The sequence below is a fragment of the Protobothrops mucrosquamatus genome, unplaced genomic scaffold (genome assembly GCF_001527695.2).
Source record: "Protobothrops mucrosquamatus isolate PMUCROS unplaced genomic scaffold, P.Mucros_1.0 scaffold470, whole genome shotgun sequence".
In the NCBI taxonomy this organism is placed as follows: Eukaryota; Metazoa; Chordata; class Lepidosauria; order Squamata; family Viperidae; genus Protobothrops; species Protobothrops mucrosquamatus.
The window spans coordinates 395764-415970 of record NW_015386791.1 but is presented as its reverse complement, the minus strand read 5'-3'; the positions used below and the strand labels follow the sequence as shown (position 1 = coordinate 415970).

The window sequence follows — 20207 nt, the reverse complement described above, 5'->3', positions numbered from 1 at the left end:
TCTAATGACTTTACTATGATTCTGGAGAAAGGCACAAGAGCTTATGCTTATCTGAGAATAAGCCCTAGTGGAATGACTCATAGGACTTGCTTCTAACAAATATAGAGAAAGCTTTTTTTAATCCAGTGTCCTCAGGCACTTCTGCCTGCAATCCCTATCATCCATAGACAAGGGCTACTGCTGGATGAAAGGTATTTCAGTTCAGCACCTCCTGAGGGTAGCAAATTTGCTATGGCTGCTTTAACAAAACAAAATTAAGCTAGTGGGTTGCAATATCATCCCAGAAACAAGCATTGTAAGAAATCACTTCTTCATTTGTAAAGATTATAGGGGTGTAAGTCATCAGGATTCAAACATTACTGATCACTGAAGTGTGGCTTGCTCCAGAAAGTACTCAAAGCTATAATTGTGTTGTCTTTAAAGCCCCGTAAGACTTTAATCTTTGTTGTATTGTAGTAAACAAACAGTCCCATGCATTGTGAAAAACATCAAAACAGACATTCAAGGGTTCAAAGGGTTGTGTTACAGAGGATTTCAGAGCTTTGCCTTTGAGTGAAGTGGCTATGTTCCAATGACATATTTATCCACAATTACTTTGGCCAATATTAACTCAAGTTTTCTGAATTCACACTGCAAACTGGACCAAAAAAATCAACCACCCAGTCTGGGTTTGCAACACACTTTGGACCAACATTTCTTAAAACTTTTTTTTCCCTCAGGAGCCCTTTCTGCTTTTAAAAATTAAGGAGGACTCCAAAAGAGATTTTGTTGTATTGGCTACAATTAGTGATATTTACTGTATTAGAAATTTAAATTGATTCATTCATTGCCACAGTTGTTTGATTTTAATATTGTATTATTTTTCAACATAGGCTGTCACATAATTCTGATTTGGAGGACCCCTGAGAGGGCCTTAGAGAAATCCCAGGGGTCCTAGCACTAAGAAACACTGCTCTAGGCTAGCTAACATGAGTTAGACAGTCTGGCCCTGTGTGGCATGCATGAGGACAATTGAATTGCCAACCTGGCACCTCATAGACAAAAATCTACAGAATAAGAGAGTTGAAAGGGGCCTTGAAGATTTTGTAGACCAACACTGTTTAAGCAAGAAGTCCTATACCATGTCAGACAAATGTTTGTCCAATCTCTACTTAAATACCTCCTGTGTTGGAGCACCCACAACTTTTGGAGCTAAGTTGCTCCACTGATTAATTGTTCTGTCAGGAACATTACTTAGTTCTAGGTTAGTTGTCTCCTTGATTAGTTTCCATCCATTGCTTCTTCCTCTGTTTTCGGATGCTTCGGAGAATAGGCTGACCCCCTCTTCTTTGATAGGTAACCACAAAGGTATGTTAGGTATCTAACATAGCTGTAGGCCACCCCGTCCTTCCTGTTCCCATTACAACATGTAATACAGGGGTTCTCAACCTTGGCAACTTTAAGACTTGTGGACTTCAACTCCCAGAATTCCCCAGCCAACATGAAACCCACATATTTTAAAGCTGCTGAGGTTGAGAAACGCTGACGTAGAAGATACATAAAGGCTGCTCTAATACCTCGCCCTGTCTTCAGGGACGTCTTCTTCGCGTTGGATCCATTGCCCGTAACTTTAACGGGAACCGGAAGCGTAAGTGCACTTTAATTGAATACGTCGCCCTCTTTAACCGGCAAGCGCCGCTACCATTCATTATTTCTCGCTTTCCTCTCCCGGACCTTTCGCTGATAGGGCAGTTCTTTCGTGACGAAATCCTCCCTCGGCCAATGGAGTAAGACCACGGCGGTGCGGAGCTTTTGTTGCTTTGGCGGCCCTTTCGGCATTGGCTTATGTTTCCAGGTAGGACACTTTTATGGGTCGGACTCAGCCAGGCTGGGAGAAGGATCGGCGAATGATTTGGAAATCGGCGGAAGGGAAGGAAGTTTTGTGCCGGGGACGGCGTAGGAACGGAGTCCCCCATATCCCGGCCGGGATTTTCGCAGGTCACCGAAAGGAGGTTCATCGCGTCCCAATGCAGAAGGGAGAGAGAGGCATCTCCTTCGTCTTCCTTTCCTTTTCATGGTGAGGGAACCTGCCTATTCGGCCGGCGGAACTAAAGAGGGAACGAACTCTTTCTCCCCGCCTCAGGGCATCTGCCGGGGTTGACCTGGGAGCCTCTCGCAATCTGCGACCAGGCTAGGAAAAATCGTCTTCGCCACCGTGGGGAGGACCACCGGTCTCCTCGGCTTCTGAAGAAAAGCTGCGCTGGATTACGTGTGTGACATGTCCCCAGCCATTTCCTCGAAGGATAATAGCCGGCATCGCCGGCCAGGCAACTACCGGAATGCTCTGGATGTGATGCAGAATAAGCCTGCTCCTCTAGATTTCTATGAAGATGGCCCTGTGGACGCAGTCGGGAAAGATGACAGGGAGGCTCTGCTTCAGGAGCCGCATATCCGGCCTGTGGAGTCTCCCCAAGACTATAGAGCAGAGTTTGGCAATATCCTGCTCCTTCTCTTCCTGTATGTGCTGCAAGGGATTCCTCTGGGGCTTGCTGGCAGCATCCCTTTCATTTTGCAAAGCAAGAATGTCAGCTACAAAGACCAGGCTTTCTTTAGTTTTGTTTTCTGGCCTTTCAGTCTGAAGTTGCTTTGGGCTCCCTTGGTGGATGCTGTGTACTTCAGAAACTTTGGTCGCCGAAAGTCTTGGCTTGTGCCTACTCAGTACATTTTAGGTCTTTTTATGATGTACTTGTCTGTGCGGGTGGATTCTCTGCTTGGGGAGGTCAATGGCCAAAGCCCAGATGTGGTGGCCCTTACTGTGACCTTCTTCCTCTTTGAATTCCTAGCAGCCACTCAGGACATAGCTGTAGATGGCTGGGCATTGACTATGTTATCACGAGAAAATGTGGGCTATGCATCCACTTGTAATTCTGTGGGTCAGACAGCTGGCTACTTCTTGGGAAATGTCTTGTTCTTGGCTCTTGAATCATCTTCCTTCTGCAACAAGTATCTACGCTTTCAGCCTCAAGCCAAAGGAATCGTTACACTTTCAGGTAAATGTTGGATACAGAGTCTTATGGTTTTTAAGGCTTCTGTGTCCATTTCTAATTAGAAAATTTCACATATAAGTATGATAGGTTAATTTCCAAGCCTATCATTTATTTATTGAACAATTTATATTGCTGCCCATCTCATGACAATATCTATGAGAGTTGTCTGTTTTGCGCAAGATCTTTTTATAGAATGACGTGAAGAACTACAATATAATAATTAGTTTTCAGTGTTTCCATATCTATCCAGCTTTGAAAATACAAAGTTAGTGTGACATCTAACACATGCTTCTGTATTAGCATATTTACTAAAAAATGTTATTTTATAAAAGATCTGGCATGAGGCACTTCATGCCAGATGGTATTTCTGTATTTGAATATCTAGAGTATTCTGATTAGTTATATTATAGCTGAAATGTTTTTACTCATTTATGAAGCTGCATCAAGCTAGTTTATCCATGTCCAAATTTACCAATTATACCAGTGAAAAAGGCAAAACTTCCCATACATATGGCCTAGAAAAAGAAACCAAATAATATATGGTACGTTTATCCTACAGGTAAACGTCCCCAAATTTTAGAGCTTTCTTAGAATATTCTTCAGGGAAGAAGCATTATTTTCTTAAAACTAGTTGGTTCCAGTTTTTCCTGATCAATGTAATTGATATAATGGATAACGAAGAGGGTTTTTATCCAATCAGAATATATTAGTTCTCCAAATTGACATTCTAGAACATAGAAGGATGTCTTTTCATCTTTTTGAAGTTGATAGCTGGATTGAAAAGCAAGTTTTGTTCCTTCCCCCATATGAGAGCTAGTGTGCATAGAATTGTTATTCATAAAATTAAGACAGTTCTGTTTAACTGATTTAACCCCACAAATGCAGACTTATACAGTTCAATACTCAAAGTAAGCTAGAATATGCTTTAGATTTTTTGAATGGGATATTAGAAATCCAAGCATGTAGTTAGTATAAAACTTTACTACTAATTAATTTTATTAAATAATTATTAATAATTCTTATTGATAAATGAGCATCCAGAGAGAGAAAAAAATTGGTTGAACAAATCAGGGGAGGCACTTTTATGGTTTGTTGTTCATCAGAGCAATATGAAATTGGAGAGAATTGCTCTCATCACTTGCAGGTGATATGCCATATTTATTTTCCTTTCTGAAGATGACAAACTATACATCTTACAAGTGTGGGTTGATTGGCCTCCTGGAAATGAAAGTAAAAAAGGCAAAGGCAAAACCTGCCCACTTACCAGGCATGGTAGGGAATGTTTGAATTGTACATAGGAACAAACTGGCAAGGCAAGGGCCTCAAGAAACTTCCCAGAAAATACAGGCATGCCAAGTGGTGGGAAAGGAGATAGATGAATGTGACACAAAAGCTCATGCCTCTTGGGTACAGCTTTTATGCTTGTAAGGTTGTTAGAACACTTTCCATGGCTTTCCTGTGGATTTCTGGACTCTTGGAGGAATGGCAGCTGCTGCAAGCCTCAAAGATTGAGTAAGAAGACACTTCAGATTCTACAAATGAAAGGATTCCTGTCTTTGTCCTAAATGAATGGAAGTAAGGGGAGGTGGATATTGGAAACTTCCTGCTGAGAGAGATTGAAGTAATAATCCGTCAACTGGGTAGTCTTTGAAGACAAGTATGCCTTTCTGAGACACATTTGGAGTGTGATGGAAAGATGTTGAAGACTCTGATACTTCTAGTAAGAAATATTTCTTTCTGTCATCCATGTGGAAACAAACGGTGAGACCCAGCACTGAAGATATGTAAGGTATTATGAAATATTGGACAGGAGGATGAAGAAGTTGAGGCACAGGTGATTTTTTTTCCTCCTTTCCATTGGAGGACATGGTCTAAGAAGAGAGAGAGAAGTCTACTGGAAGTAAACAACAGACTATCCAGATGATGCTAATAGAAATGGTTTGCATTCTTAAATAATGGGATCCTTTTCCAAGATGAGGGACTCCTGGCAAGAGAAAATTGAAAGCAAAGGTGTTTGAAAGGAGTCTTGAAAGCCTGATATTGAGGAGCAATATGTAGAATGTGTAACCATCCAATAATGAACACATAGATGCAGGAAGATCAGGTTATGTTTCTATACAGAATATGGGAAACAAGAAAAGCTAGAAATGTTAATGCCGGAATATAATATAATTTAGCATTAATGAAATTGAACTCATGGTATTCAAAGATTTAGTGGTATAAATTATGTCAAAGGAAAAGGCTACACTAATGTATTTGTATGTGTGTATAACATCATGAAAGAAGTGGACATTGAGATTCATATAATTGAGCATGGGAAAATTGAAAAAAAGGAGCCAGCTTTTCTATAGTGTATGAATAAACGAATGAATGAAATCTGATCCTGATCAATAGGGAAGAACTGATTGGAAAAGTAAAAGCAATAGAATTTTGGAAGTATGTAATCATGCCATTTACCTGTAATATTATGGTAAGAAACATTGGACCATAATCATACATGTTAGAGTTCAAGATTACAGAAGTAATAGATGGGTTCCCATGGGCATAAATTGCCAGGTCCAAGGAAGTACACATGGGTTGTATCCAAGTTCAAAATAAGATACTGGAAGTATAATAGAGCACTCAGTTTCAGCAAGGGAAAAAGGGGGGGGGGGACTTAGGAAACTTGTGGATAGCATAAATAACTTTTGAGTTAAGATATATAGGAAAGGAAAGATGGATGAATCACCAAGGAGCGTATCAACAAGGAACTATATCTATGCAAAGAAAGTTAGGAAGTATAAAGTACAAAATGAGATTTAGGTTTTCAAGAAAATCTACAAGGAACAAAATAGGCTTGTTTGAATCTGTCATAAGTAAAAGAAGAAAGGGATGGGTCCATTGTTAGGATGAGTAATAGGAAGTAATAGGGAGAGGTTAGAACTTCTTGACTTTTCTTTGGTCATCATGCCAAAAAGAAAATATGTTCAGATTGACTTCAGCAGAACAATTAATTTTAAAAAAGTGGTAACTCAAAATAAGAAAAAATATAGTTAAAAGCTGGCTACCAAGAATACTTCAGTTCAGGACCAGACTGATTATATCCCTCAAATATTTATAGATATCATCTCAGAGTTCTTTCATGGTTAGTTGGTATAATGAAGAAGGGTAAGCGTTTTGTCTTTAAAAGAAAGGATCCAGCTAACTGATGTGACAGTTTATGAGGAACCAGGATGAAGCATTTCATTTATCTGAGAAGAGGCAACATAGACTGAATGGGAACGATTTGGGAAGAAAGCATTTCAAATATTTTTTCCTTTAATTAGACTACTACAGCTGAGAGTGGGAATTTTTAACAATTTTTAAGATTCTGTATCTAGCATTCATGATACCATCCTGAAATCCATGTTGTTTTTGCTTGTTTTGTTTTTTTAGCTGTTTTTTACAACTCCGAACTGATGCTGATACTGAGCAAAATTGAAACAGAGTGCTAAGCAGTCTGTGAGCATTTAGAAAATAATGGATTACTTCACAGGAGTCAGCCTGGGTCAGTCATGAATAAATCATTGCCAAGCTAACCCAGTCCTTTTGATCGAGGGATCAGTGATTTGATCGTGGAAATGCAGTACGTTAGGATTAGGTTAGAATTTTTACAATTAGCCATTTAATTAAATGATCTGTCACAATACAGTGTTTAGTGGTATACAACATGTTTGATAGTTGTACAAAATGTGCACTATAAAAGATTTATTGTTATAGAAGTAATTATATAAATACAGGATTACATAAACCTGTATGGGTACTTCTGCCAAAGCACCGTACTAGATTTGTATATTTTCTTAATCCTATCAAATCTTATCTACTTTTGATGTATCTGCATCAATTTATATACTTCCGCATTATAGTAACTGTACAGCTGGTGTATATGCTAAGTTACAGCAAACAAACAAGCCCATTGTAACCTCAAAAGAGTGAAACTTAAATCTCTTATTTTGTAAGGAAAGAAAATAATATCAAATATCTAAGAAAATCCAAACAAAGATAGTGTTGTAATACAGGTAGATCCAGTTACTCATGGGGGGTTACATTTCAACATTCAACTGCAGATAATGAAACTGCTGACATTGGAATGTTAGGTATAAGAGCCGCAGAAAATTATTGAAAAATCAACCAAAATTCACCATAAATGCAAGTATTTTGGCACTTCAGATTTTTTGCTCTCATATACTATTTTATTTTGACTATAGAATAAGGCAGGGATAAACAAAAAGGAATGAATAACTAGCATTTATGAGTATTTTAAATACTCTATTTAAAAAAATAGTGACTGTACAGTAGAATCAAAAGAATGAAAACTAAAAGAATAGTGTTTCTTCTACTGGTGAAATGAGCAGCACCGTCTCCAAAAAAGGATCAAATAAGGAAGCATGGCACAGTCTTCCTCTTTTTCCTCCTCAAAACTATGGGAAGTGTTGTATTGCATTGTGAAGATGACCAGTCACATAGTAGCTATAGCTATATTTGCAAAGAAGCAGATAATGGTGCTTTATAGAGTCAGAGTGCAAGATTGGTGATCCACTCAATTTCATCTCCTATTGATGGAATTGGTTCAGTAGATGAAGAGCTGACTGCTCAAGCATTTTTACATTGGGTTCCATCTGTGGGATATCATTATTGCAAAAGGTGTCTTAATCTCAGTGCTGTTCATGGTCCTCTCTCCTTCAGAAGTTACTGACTGATGGAGAATGCTAATTTTTCAGTGGGATCCAGCATTGTGCTGAAAGGGCAACAATCGTAGAATGATCTTAGTCAAAGAGATAGTATTGTATGGCAAGAAAGAAAGGTTCTCCAGGTTTAAATATGTGAATTAAAGAGTCTCGGCAGGATCAAGGATATTGTCAAGCACCAGGAAAGTTCTAAAGGCCAGGTTCTTGAAGGCAAAATATTTTTCCATTTTAATCCTGAAAGCCAGTTGACCCACTAAGAAAAGCTCTGTGATCACATATGTTATTCTGTTGGAATACTTTTTTTTTTTTTAGGGCACATGGATTTTATTCTGTACAAACTTCCAAGAACCAACTGATCTTCAGCATTGAAGAATTCTAGCCTCCAGCTTCAATATCAATCAGACTTAACATCTATGGTTCAGCAAGGCAACCTTCTGTGCCAGCTTGATACTGTTGTGGTTGTAGTGGTTGAATTTGTGAAACCCACCTCTCCAAGCTTGGAAATCATGCTCAATGCTTTCTATCCCAAACTATAGAGAGAGGTTTTTTCATGGATTAATGGTTCACTCAATAACCCATTTGGGGAGGGGGCTCGGTCCTTTATCCACATGCTGAGATCCTTTTCCATCTGTTCCAGGGGGAGATCCCATTGATGTTCTACCACCTTGAGATTCCATACTCACAAGGATACTAATTTCATTTTTCCTTATGGAACATACAATGAAATTATTGATGTTAAATTGCCATGCAATAGATAGTACAATGTCCAACCAGCTAACATGTCTAGCAGCTTTACCTTCTCACTTAAGGAGTAGCCCCTTGTGCCAATATTTGTTACTTTTTTCAGCAGAGGAATCTACTATGCAGTTTTCTCTTGATCTTGCTGATTCATTATTCTTAAGAATGCAGAAGATCATTAGGGATGCTAGGAAGATGTTGGCTGAGCTTGTACTGTGAACTTGCTCATTTTCACTGTGGCATAAATAACATGCAGAAAGAAAAAAATATGGCAAAAAATTGTAGAGTGCTAGGATAATTGGAGATATGAGTAGGGTTTGTAGTTCTGGACATATGCAGAACGAAAGACAGCCAAAAACACAAAGTCAGTAATAAGTAGCATCCAACCTTCATCATTCCAAGCATAAGCTAAAATAATAACTTTTCACCCACTTTTAATGCTACAAATAAAAAAAACCTCTTCTCTCCATAGCCTAACTTTTATTTTTAACCTATCCATAAATCACAATTCTTTCAATTTTGGTTCAGCAAAAAGTTCATTAGAAGTTGCCGATTTATCGGTATATTAGATCAGGTATAAGTAGATTATTTTCTTACTTGGTGCCTTTGAGTCAGTTTTGACTCCTGGTGACTGCCTGAAATTTTCTGGGCAAAATTTTAGAAATGGTTTGTCATTGTTGCTTCCTAGGTGTAAGAGAGAGTAACTGGCCCAAGATTACCAGCTGGCATTGTGCCTAAGGCAGGACTAGAATTTAGTCTCTCAGTTTCTAACCTAGTCCAGTGGTGGCGAACCTATGGCACGGGTGCCAGAGGCGGCACTCGGAGCCTTCTCTGTGGGCACGTGTGCCGTCGCCCGAGTCCTAGGCCTTCAGCTGGGTTTTATAAAACCTTTTCGCTTTAGGCCTCCGCCGCCGTGTGCAAAAAAAAAGGTTCAAACAAATCAGTCAATTTCAACTTCTCGCAGGAAAAAAAAAGATCTTGCAAAGTTGGAATTGATTGATTGAACTTTTTAGTCCCACCCAGTCTGCCGTTACCACCGCAGCCACGCACACCCAATGGGCCACACCCAGCCAATGGGCCACACTCACCCGGCACCTGACGATGCATAAGTGGGTTTTAGGTTGCAGTTGGGCACTCGGTCTCTAAAAGGTTCACCATCACTGACCTAGTCCCTTAACCAACACATTACATTGGCTCTCATCTAAGTGAATTATACCATTGAATAAAAAAGTTTTATTAGATGCAGAGAACTTCTGTAAAACACATGTCCATATTTGGGTGATATATTAATTATTTAATATGGTTCAAGTCTAGTCATAGTATCTGTGAAATGTAGTATTCTATGCTTAGAATATAATGGCTTGCCCCTGTCTGGTTTCTTTAGATAGGTTCCACTATAGTTTCATAAGACTCAAATAATCTGTAGGAAAGGCTGGCATAAAAGGTCATTAATGAAAAATTTGGATTATGAATGAATATCGTTTCAGATTTCCTCTTTTTCTGGGGTGCTGTTTTTTTAATAACTACTACATTGGTGGCGCTTTTGAAAAAGGAAAACACGACAATAACACCATCAAAAGAAGAGACAAAAGGAATCATGGATACATACAAGCTGCTTTTCTCAATAATCAGAATGCCAGCTGTCCTTACGTTTTGTGCCCTGATCTTAACAGCAAAAGTGAGTAAATAATTTGTACAGTAGTTTCCAGTTGGGAATTTGAGCCATTTTTGCAAAGGGTTATTTATCTATAGACTTACGTGTCAGTCTTATTAAATCACTATGAATCAGATGGCAACACGAAAGTTATACAGGGAGTTTTTGACTTATGATGGCATTTGGAACTGGAATTTCTGTCACAAAATGATGCATTATAGAGTGCTAGGACATCACTTAGCGATGGCAATTCCTTTAGTTCTAGTTGCCGTCATTTAACTCAGTTTTGGGATCATCAGGTGAGGCAACGTCCTGCTGGCTTCCCACGAGCAAAACCAGTGGGGAAGCTGGCAGGAAGTTGAAAGTCCTAGGCTGGCAGGCAGGATAGAGCAGTGGTTCTCAACCTTTTTAATGCCGCGACCCCAGCCGGTCGTAAGTCGAGGACTAAACCGGTCGTAAGTCGAGGACTAAACCGGTCGTAAGTCAAGGACAAAACCGGTTGTAAGTCGAGGACCACCCAACCGGTCGTAAGTCGAGGACTTTCCCTGCCCGGGAGCGCCGCGCATGCGTGGAGCAGGCCAACCACCAGCTGGCCCAGCCCAAGGGAGGTAAGGCACCCGCCGGAAAAGGGAGAAAAAAATGGCGGACCAAAAAAATGGCAGACAGCCTTGCTTGGCGACCCCCGTGAAATGGTCGATCGACCCCAAATGGGGTCCCGACCCACAGGTTGAGAACCACTGGGATAGAGGCTTATGCTGGGTGGGGGAAGGAGTGCAAGGAAGGTACAGTGAAGTTTAGGGAGGGTGTGTAAGAGTGCGAGGGATTGCATTAGAGATGCCACAAAGCTTGGGGAACATGCACAAAGATTGGGAAGGACGTGTGAGAGGTGCATTGACGGAGTTCATAAAGGATCAGGAAGAGTAAGGAAATGTGTGAGAGGCACAGTGAAGGTTGGGGAAGGTGCACGAAGGTCAGGGATGGTGCACAAACCATGGGCGAGGGAGATTTACCCCAGCGACTTACAACCTTTCCTGGCAGCTTCCCCATTAACTTTCTGTGAAAGCCAGCAGGGAAGGTTGCAAATGGTGATCACATGATCATAGGGTGTTGCAACCGCTTGTAAGTGCAAACCAGTTGCTAAATGCCCAGATCACGATCACATGACAATGGAGGTGCTAGGACCACCATTCCCTTCAGGGCCATTGTTACTTCAATCACTGACCAAATGGTCATAGGTCAAGTATGATAACCCTAACGCTGTGCCAGGAATGTTCTAGTGCCGGGGTCATGATTGCTGTGAGGAAGCACTAATTTTGATAATCCCAAGTGGTACTTATTTTTTTTTTAAAAAAAGATTTGTAATTATTATTTTGCACAGCAAAATTAATCACTTTGTTTTTCCCGTCAAAATCTATGGATTTTCACATAGATTGCCTGGTTTTTCTATGTTGCTGAATAGTTTTTAAAGCACATTTTGTGAAAATCCATAGATTTTGACGGGAAAAACAAAGTGATTAAAAATCATAACGTCTGAATACATTTCTTGTTGCATAACAGTAAACAGGATGTATAAGATTTTTTTTTGGTCCAAATCAATATTTTTTTTATAAATTTCACATTATTGATTTGGAGCAGGGTACAAGTTTCATTTAACCAAAAGTGGTTTACCTCACTATCCGGCTACTGAAAAAGCAAGACCAAGTTATAAAATTAGTTATCAAGACAAATTTGAGAAAAGCTTAAAGTTAATAATCTTAGAGAAAATTAACAAGCATTTATGTTGCAGGTTGGTTTCTCAGCAGCAGATGCTGTCACAGGTCTCAAACTGGTAGAAGAAGGGGTGCCTAAGGAACATTTGGCTCTGCTTGCTGTTCCAATGGTTCCACTGCAAATCATACTGCCTCTGATCATCAGCAAATATACAGCAGGGCCAAAGCCCTTGAATACATTTTATAAAGCCATGCCTTTCAGGTAAAATGTTTAGATTGTTACATTTGCTGCTAAATATTTCACTGTCTCTTTACATGGAATTGTATTTTTATATCTATTAAAAGTAGTTAAATGTGCATCTCAAGAACCGGCAAATCTGGGACAGCAGGTTTCTTTCTGTCTGAGGCTTATGTTAATTCTTTAAGTAACATATCATTTCCCTCCCTCCTTTTACTGACCAAGTAAAAAACATTGTGTTCACACATTGTAGCAAATCTCAACTGTACATAATTCTGTCTTATCTGGGGATAAGGATCATGCACAACTCAATTGGTTCTATGCTGGCTGGGGAATATTGGGAGTTGAAGTCCACACATCTTAAAGTTGCAAAGTTGAAAAACACTGAACTAACCAAATCAAAAGGGGTCTCACCTTTTTTTTTTGGTGTTTTGTTTTTGTATAGAACGAGAATCCCTCCAGTTTATTCTTCTCTAAAGAAATCAGACTTAGACAAATCATAGCTTTTAACTTTATCTTGCTCTTTCTTTAATAAGTCTTAGTGCACACATAACACTAGTCAAACTATAAATAGAATAGAATAGAACAGAACAAAACTGGAAGGTGAATGAAGCTGTCAAAGGAAGATATATAAGGAGGATAGTTTCCTGTTAAAACATATATCAGCTTTATGTGATTTGTAGAATGAAATTTTATTTAAGAAATGCTTTATTTGATATCAGCCAAGTGCATCTGTGTTTTCGCGCTTCTCAATTCACATATGTTAAATAGCACACTAGAAGCTGACCCTTTTGTTAATGAATTAAAGTTACCTCTCACTCATAACTTTGATCTAAAATTTGTGAATATCAGATAGTCATATGGCTTCTGTATATCACAGGAACAGTTTCATTATCAATTAAAAATATTCTCGTCTTTTTGTTGTAGGCTACTGTTTGGATTAGAATTTGCTCTCCTGTTTTGGTGGACTCCCAGAATAAAGTATGAAGGAGGATTTCCAATCTATTACTACATTATATTATTGCTGAGTTATGCCTTACATCAGGTAAGGCTGCATACCTGGGTGGAGTTATTAGTTCAGTTTAAGTATGATTGCTTCAAGAAGTGCTGGATCTTTAATGAATGGATTATTGAAAGCAGTAGCATCTCTGTTTAGGCTTGCATGAAAAGCTGAAAAATGCTGGGTTGCTTAAAGAAATAACAGTTGTAGTCTTTAATAAATGCTGCAGTTGTGGAGATTCAAAACGTTTTTCAGAAGCACTTTTGAAATGTGTACAAATTCATGCATACATACAGATGTATATGTATGTATGTTTATGTACAGTATATGTGTGTGTGTACACAGACACGTGAACACACGGTGCAATTTCATTTCAATTGATTAATTGGGTGGAGATGTATGCATTAATTGTTGGGACTCATAGCAATTTTTGTCATATAATTAAATATTTCATTATGCAAGGAACAATCCTGGTTGAACTTATTAACAACCAGAAGCTTGCAAGATTCTTTTAATATAGTGAGATAGGAATGAGATGCATTGGGATTTCTTATATGTGCTCTCAGGAGCAAAAAAAAAAGGTTCTTATCACAGTTCTAGAAGAAAGAGCAGGATGTTTTGAATAAAAATCAAGTCATCCCTTGGTGCTTATTGTTTTCCAGGTTACTGTATACAGCATGTATGTTGCTATAATGTCTTTCAATGCCAAAGTTAGTGACCCACTCATTGGAGGAACGTACATGACACTACTTAACACAGTATCCAATCTGGGAGGAAACTGGCCCGCCACAGTAGCTCTGTGGCTTGTGGACCCACTTACAGTGAAGCAATGCGTTGGAATTCAGGGTCACAGCTGTGGGACTTCAGCTGCTACAGAAGTAAGTTTGGTGCAAGACAGATTCCCCATCTTAATGTTAGTATGGTGATACTGAATTTCCACACTGATTTTATAAATTTAAAATGGATTATGAGGCGCTTTAGAAACTTTTTAATATATTATTAGTACTTTTGCTTTGTCTTACTAGATCCTATGTTTCATTGGTCCACCTAAAATGTTTTTGCTCCGCTAAGCATTCAGTTGCAACATAATGATCAAAACTGTAGGATTTTGCCATATTCGCTTGAAAGAAGTATCAAGTCTTTAGCTGCAATCCATATTTTTTATTCTTAACTGTGAACATAATAGCTGCATTTGGACAATCACAAATTGGCCTGACTACTTGGGATTACACACAACCCTTGTGAACACTATGTAATTTACATCAGGCATTGCATCAGAATGTATTGACAAACAAATTGGACACCTTGCATTGATCGTAATTTCCTGTTTACTCCAAACTAGAAAATTGTGATTAAAGATTCCAGAAGAAGCTAACATATCAAGCCAAGTTGGGCTGATATCCAAGCTTCTTCAGAAGCCATGAATAATATTTCTACATGTTAGAAAAAAATATCCTGAAAAAAGTCTGTTTGTGTGGTTGCTAAAAGTGAACACTTAAGTTCAGGGGTCGGCAACCTTAAACACTCAAAGAGCCACTTGGACCCATTTCCCAGAGAAAAGAAAACACTGGGAGCCGCAAAATTTGTGTGCGCGCACATGCGGGCAAGGGAGGGAGAGCTTGATTGAAGAGTTTAATTAAAAAGAAATAGAGGCTGCTGTGCGTGAGTTCTCTCCCTCCCTCCCTCTCTCTCTTTGTCTCCCTCCCTCCCTCTTTCCCCCTCCCCCTCATTCTCCCTCTCTCCGATCTTCTGCTCACCTGGCAAGCTGGCTTCACACTGTTCTCAGACAAGCTGACACACATTCTTATTGGGCTGGCTCTCTCCTGCCCTTGGTCTGCCAGTCCTCTTCCCCCACTCAGTGTGTGTGTGTGTGTGTGTGTGTGTGTGTGTGTGTGAGAGAGAGAGAGAGAGAGAGAGAGAGAGAGAGAGAAGGGAAGCGCAAGTGCCTCTCTCTGTCTCTCTGTCTCTCTCTCTCTCTGCAAATGGCGGAGGAGGCTGGGAGCCGCAGGAGAAGGCTCAAAGAGCCACATGCAGCTCCAGAGCCGCGGGTTGCTGACCTGTGCTTAAGTTGATGGCACATTATCAAAAACAATATAAAAGTATCATTTATAGATGACTTTGGTGTGCCTGACTGAAACATTCATTCGTTCATTCATTCATTCATTCATTCATTCATTCATTCATTCATTCATTCTTCATTCAATTTTATAGTTGCCCATCTCTGTCAATAACTCTAGGCAGCTTATAATAAATATGTTACAATTAAAACACTAAAAACATTTTAAGACAATAAAAAACAGTAATTTATGTGGAGAACAAAATCATAGAACCAAATGCAGGTAATCCTTGACTTACAACAGTTCATTTAGTTCAAAGTTACAACGGCACTGAAAAAAGGAACTTATGACTGTTTTTCAGACTTAGGACCATTGCAGCATCTCTATAGTCACATGATCAAAATTCAGACACTTGGCAACTGACGATTGCAGTGTCCTGGAGGATGTGATGACCTTTTATGAACTTTCGGGCAAACAAAATCAATGGAGAAGCCAGATTCACTTAATAACCATGTTACTAATTTAACAAATGCAGTGATTCATTTAACAAATGTGGCAAGAAAGGTCATAAAATGGATTCAATTGTGGTTGTAACTCGAGGACTACCGGTAGGCAGTCCTGAGCTTACAACAGGTCATTTAACAACTGTTCGAAATTATGATGGTCTTGGAAAGAATTCTTTTCACAGCCTGAAAAGCACAAGAAGAGACTGGACAATCATCTGTCAGAGATGGTATAGATTCTCCTGCTTGAGCAGGGGGATGGACTAGAAGACCTCCAAGGTCCCTTCCAGCTCTATTCTATTCTATTCTATTCTATTCTATTCTACTTTACTTCTGGCCATTGTAAAATGTCATGCTCCCCCCCCCAATCACATGACTGCATTTCAGGCCCTTAGAAATGAGCATTTTTGACTAGTTACGCCATCCTATGGTCATGTGACAGATTTGCTGTATTTTTGGCTGGTTTCTGCCACCACTCCCCTCCCAATTTGGGAGAATGGTTTCACTTAACAACTGTGTGACTGCTTAACAACGGCATGATTCGGACTTACAATTGCATGATTTGCTTAGTGACTGTTACAAAAACAGTAAAAGGAGTCCAGTCATGTGGGTACCTGGACCAAATTAGGACCAAAATTCAAGTCCCAATAGTGATTGTAAGTCAAGCACTACCTCTAATGAGTTAATTTTATTGAACTGATTTGTAATTATAATATTGTTTTGTTTAGACCAAGGGTCCTCAACCTTGGCAACTTTAAGACTTGTGGACTTCAACTCGTAAAATTCCTCAGCCAGCAAAGAATTCTGGGAGTTGAAGTCCACAAGTCTTAAAGTTGCCAAGGTTGAGAACCCCTGGTTTAGGCCATGAAGACAAAACTCCTGTTCAGCAAAAAAAAAAAATCCAAATTAAAACATCCCTAGCTATTCTCATTTGTTTAAGTAAATCTGCACTTTTGTAGTGTTCCTTTCTTCTCCATATAATAGGTAAAAATATATTCTTACAAAGATTTTTGAAATTAGGCCAAAGATTGTGGGTTGTCAACAAATATTCTCAGCAGCGTAGTCCATTTTTGAATATTGTACACACTTTTTAAATCATGCACATTAAAGTAATGGAAGGCCAGTTACGCATTCAGAAAAAAGTTTTAATGTGTTACATATGTCAAAAGCAATTTGTTTATCTACACCTGATATACTTATCACTTGTTCCCCATCCCTTTTGTTTTTCTGTATTGCAGCTTTGCTCAAAAGAAGGTGGATCTTGTGTTATTACTCTGGATGGTTATTATGTGGAATCCATAATATGCGTAGTATTGGGATTTGTTTGGTGGCTGTTTCTTGGGCCCAAATTGAAAAGGCTGCAGAACGAGCAACCGACATCATGGAAATGCAGAAGCATCAGTTAATGAAAATGAAATATCACAAAAGACTAGCTAAAATTGCTGTAGCTTTGTCATATAACAAATATATAAGAGAACAAGTATCCACATCTAAAAATGGTCAGTTTATACATGCCAAATGACTTTACAAAAGCTAAAGTCAAGTTAAGTACTGTATGGATCAATTATAAAGTTTGCCCTTCTTATTCAAAATGACCCTTAAAGGTTTTTTTTATTACTTCATAAAAACATTTAAAATCTGTTACTATTCCGCTAAATTACAGTTGTTGCCTTTCTTTCTTTTTATGTCCTTAAAGTTACCTTTGAAGAAAAAAGCTGTCTTTAAAGGAACTTACAATAATTTTGATTTATAATAAACATTGAGTCTACATGGTTAAAATGTTTTAGAAAGAAAAAAAATGTTATATATATATATATATATATATGTATATGTTTTATAGTGCTTTCCAAATAGGTCAAAACAATGAGGATAACAGATTCTGTCTGTTTTTTTGTTTTGCCTTGCTCCTATAAAATTTAAAGATTTATAAAAAAAATAATATATCTATAGTAGTAAGAATATGCTTTTTTTTCTTTTAAAGTTCAGATTTGGTTCCCTATACTTTATTTGCTAATAGAAATGGTTTCATCATTACGGTACTAATAGTTTACAGCATAAGTAGCCCCAAACCACAGAGGCATTATTAATTGGTACTGAAGTTTTTCAAAATGTTAAGACCAGATATAAAATTGATGACAACAGTTTTCACATGAAAAACCAAAGTTATGGTTTATGAAGAATGGAACATACTTTTTCTTTCTTTCTTTTTTTTTGCGTGTGGGACCCAAATAGGACTAAGCAGACTATTTAGTGCCTTCTGGAAATAAGTTGTGTAAGATGGCGACCAAATATCTGTACTATTAAATTTTAGAACATAAGTGTCATTGTTATAAAATATACCCATTTCTGCTGATATCAGGAATCTAAGTAAATGTTTCAATGAACATTAGAGGAAATCTTTTTTTTAGAATCTAATGATGTCCAGTATAATGTATATCATATGTAAATGGGATCTGTATAGCATTTGATGTATTGTATACATCTTTCATATGAACATTTATTCAAAAATTAAAACGGTGTCATACTTTTTGATACTGGGGTGAAATACTGAAACACTCATATCAGGGATATGTCTCAGTTTTACTGGTTATTTCAATAAGTCAGTTCTTTCTGAAATTGACATTTTTGATTCCATGTGAATCTTTCTGATTTACACTGTTTTGATGCTCTTTTCAGAGTGTGAATAAAATTTAAACCTCTAATATTTATGTTTGAAAATGTCTTTTTTTTAAAACACACATAGATGTGTGTTCCAATGAAATGAATAGGAACTACTTCCAGGAAAATAAAAATAGGGTTAGTTTTCAAATACATTTTAACCTTATCAACGGGGAAGGTAACCTTTTGTGTTTGGTTGACACTTCTCTTAGAAATTGTGATAGAAATTCTGGCATGCTGCTTCTGAAATACTGATAACATATTATTTAAATAATATAATATAGATCAGATGAACCATCCAATTTGGTAACTTGAATGAAAACTCCATAGTGCTCTCAATAAAGAGATATCATTTTCATTAATATTTTACAGCAACCTGATTTGGATTTTCTTAAATTTGATTTCTCCTTACTGCATAGAGTAGCACAAACACAGTAACCATAATTAATGATTTTAATAAATACAGTGAATATGCTAGAATAAGAAGGCCAGGGATAGGTGGCTGCAGAGGAGACGAGAGGAAAGGAGAAATATTTAAAAGAATTCTTCCCAGGATTTCCTTCTTCCAGATAAGAGTTCTGTTAAAATATTAGTTGTTTCTAGGCCTTTTCAGCAGGGGGCAGAGATTTCTTCTAGAAAAAGCTATGTAACAAGAGTATTCACAATAAATGATGAAATAGACTTTTCATGTTTTCCTATTCTGTATTACTGTTAATACAAGGTGCCAAAATAAATAAAGGTTATCAATTTAAACAAAACTCTGGCAATGTAAAATAAATTATGTAAATTGAAAAAAACTCAGAATCAATAGAAAAATTAAAAAGTTTTCTAAGTATATGAGATTTGGAATATCACCTGAATTATAAAAGATGACATTAAAAAAATTGTGCTTCAGGAGACTGTGGGTGATGTTTCTCAAACAGCATTCTCCTTTCAATTAAACTCACTTTTGAAATGCAAAAATAAGTTCAAAAGTTTAAAATAATTCTATTAGTCTAAAAAAACACACCAGCTGTGAGATATGGCATGGATTCCCCCATCCTGCCTTATGGCTTTTGTATGTATATGATTGGTTTAGATCTTAGTATATAAAATATGTCCCAGGTATGTCTCACAGAGAGATACAGAATAATTAAGCAATTATTTCTAAATACTGTTTTCAAGGCTTTATACAAACATAAAAACACACAAATATACTCAAATTTCAAGGGAAGTTTACTATAAGCCTCTCTTCTAAGAGTCATGGGTTGAGCTTCTTAAATTTTACTTTTAGGAGCTGATTATTGATGTGATTTATAATGGTGTCCCCAAGTTCTACAAATATAACCTGAGTAATATTTCTATTTTTGCTGTATGAAAATCTCTAAATCCACTATAGGCTATCATAGTTAAAGGCATGTTTTTACATTTTTAACCTAAACCAATATTAAATGAGAAGTAAGTATCTGTAGGCACTAAAAACCTGAATTTCTGGGGGGGAAAGATTTTGTGCTAGTCGATATAATTTTTGTGCAGACTCCAAATGAAGTAAGTTGGTTGAGAAATATTCTGATGTTTTTTCACTAAGATTTGATTAAATAAGTTACTTAACTGGAATAAATGATAACACCCAACAATCTATATATGTAATAGTTTCCGTTTTCAGAATGAGAAAACCTTGATAACTTTGAGAATGAAACAATCAAATATAATTACCTCATTAAAAAGAGAACATAAAATTTAAAACCAGTGATTTTTAAAATAGTAGCAATCTTGTATCAAAGGCAAAACCCATAAAGAATGATGTTGAATTTTGATGAGGATGTTATTTGATAATTCCAGCTTAAATTTTTATCGTTTGCAACTTAACCAGCAGTCTGCTACTGTCTCTTCGATTTTGCATTATTAAGGTTTATAAAGCTAGGATTTGGTTTATTTG

The 20207-nt window shown here is 37.6% G+C and overlaps 1 protein-coding gene across 1 annotated transcript; it reads left to right on the top strand.

Moving 5' to 3' along the window:
- Positions 1–2054: 2054 nt before the first annotated feature.
- SLC33A1 (solute carrier family 33 member 1) lies at positions 2055–18331 on the top strand. Its single transcript, XM_015816619.1, has 6 exons — positions 2055–3029; positions 9958–10148; positions 11911–12095; positions 12999–13116; positions 13734–13949; positions 16870–18331. The coding sequence occupies exons 1-6, from the start codon at positions 2258–2260 to the stop codon at positions 17035–17037; spliced, it is 1650 nt and encodes a 549-aa protein (XP_015672105.1). The 5' UTR covers positions 2055–2257; the 3' UTR covers positions 17038–18331.
- The last annotated feature ends 1876 nt before the right edge of the window (positions 18332–20207 follow it).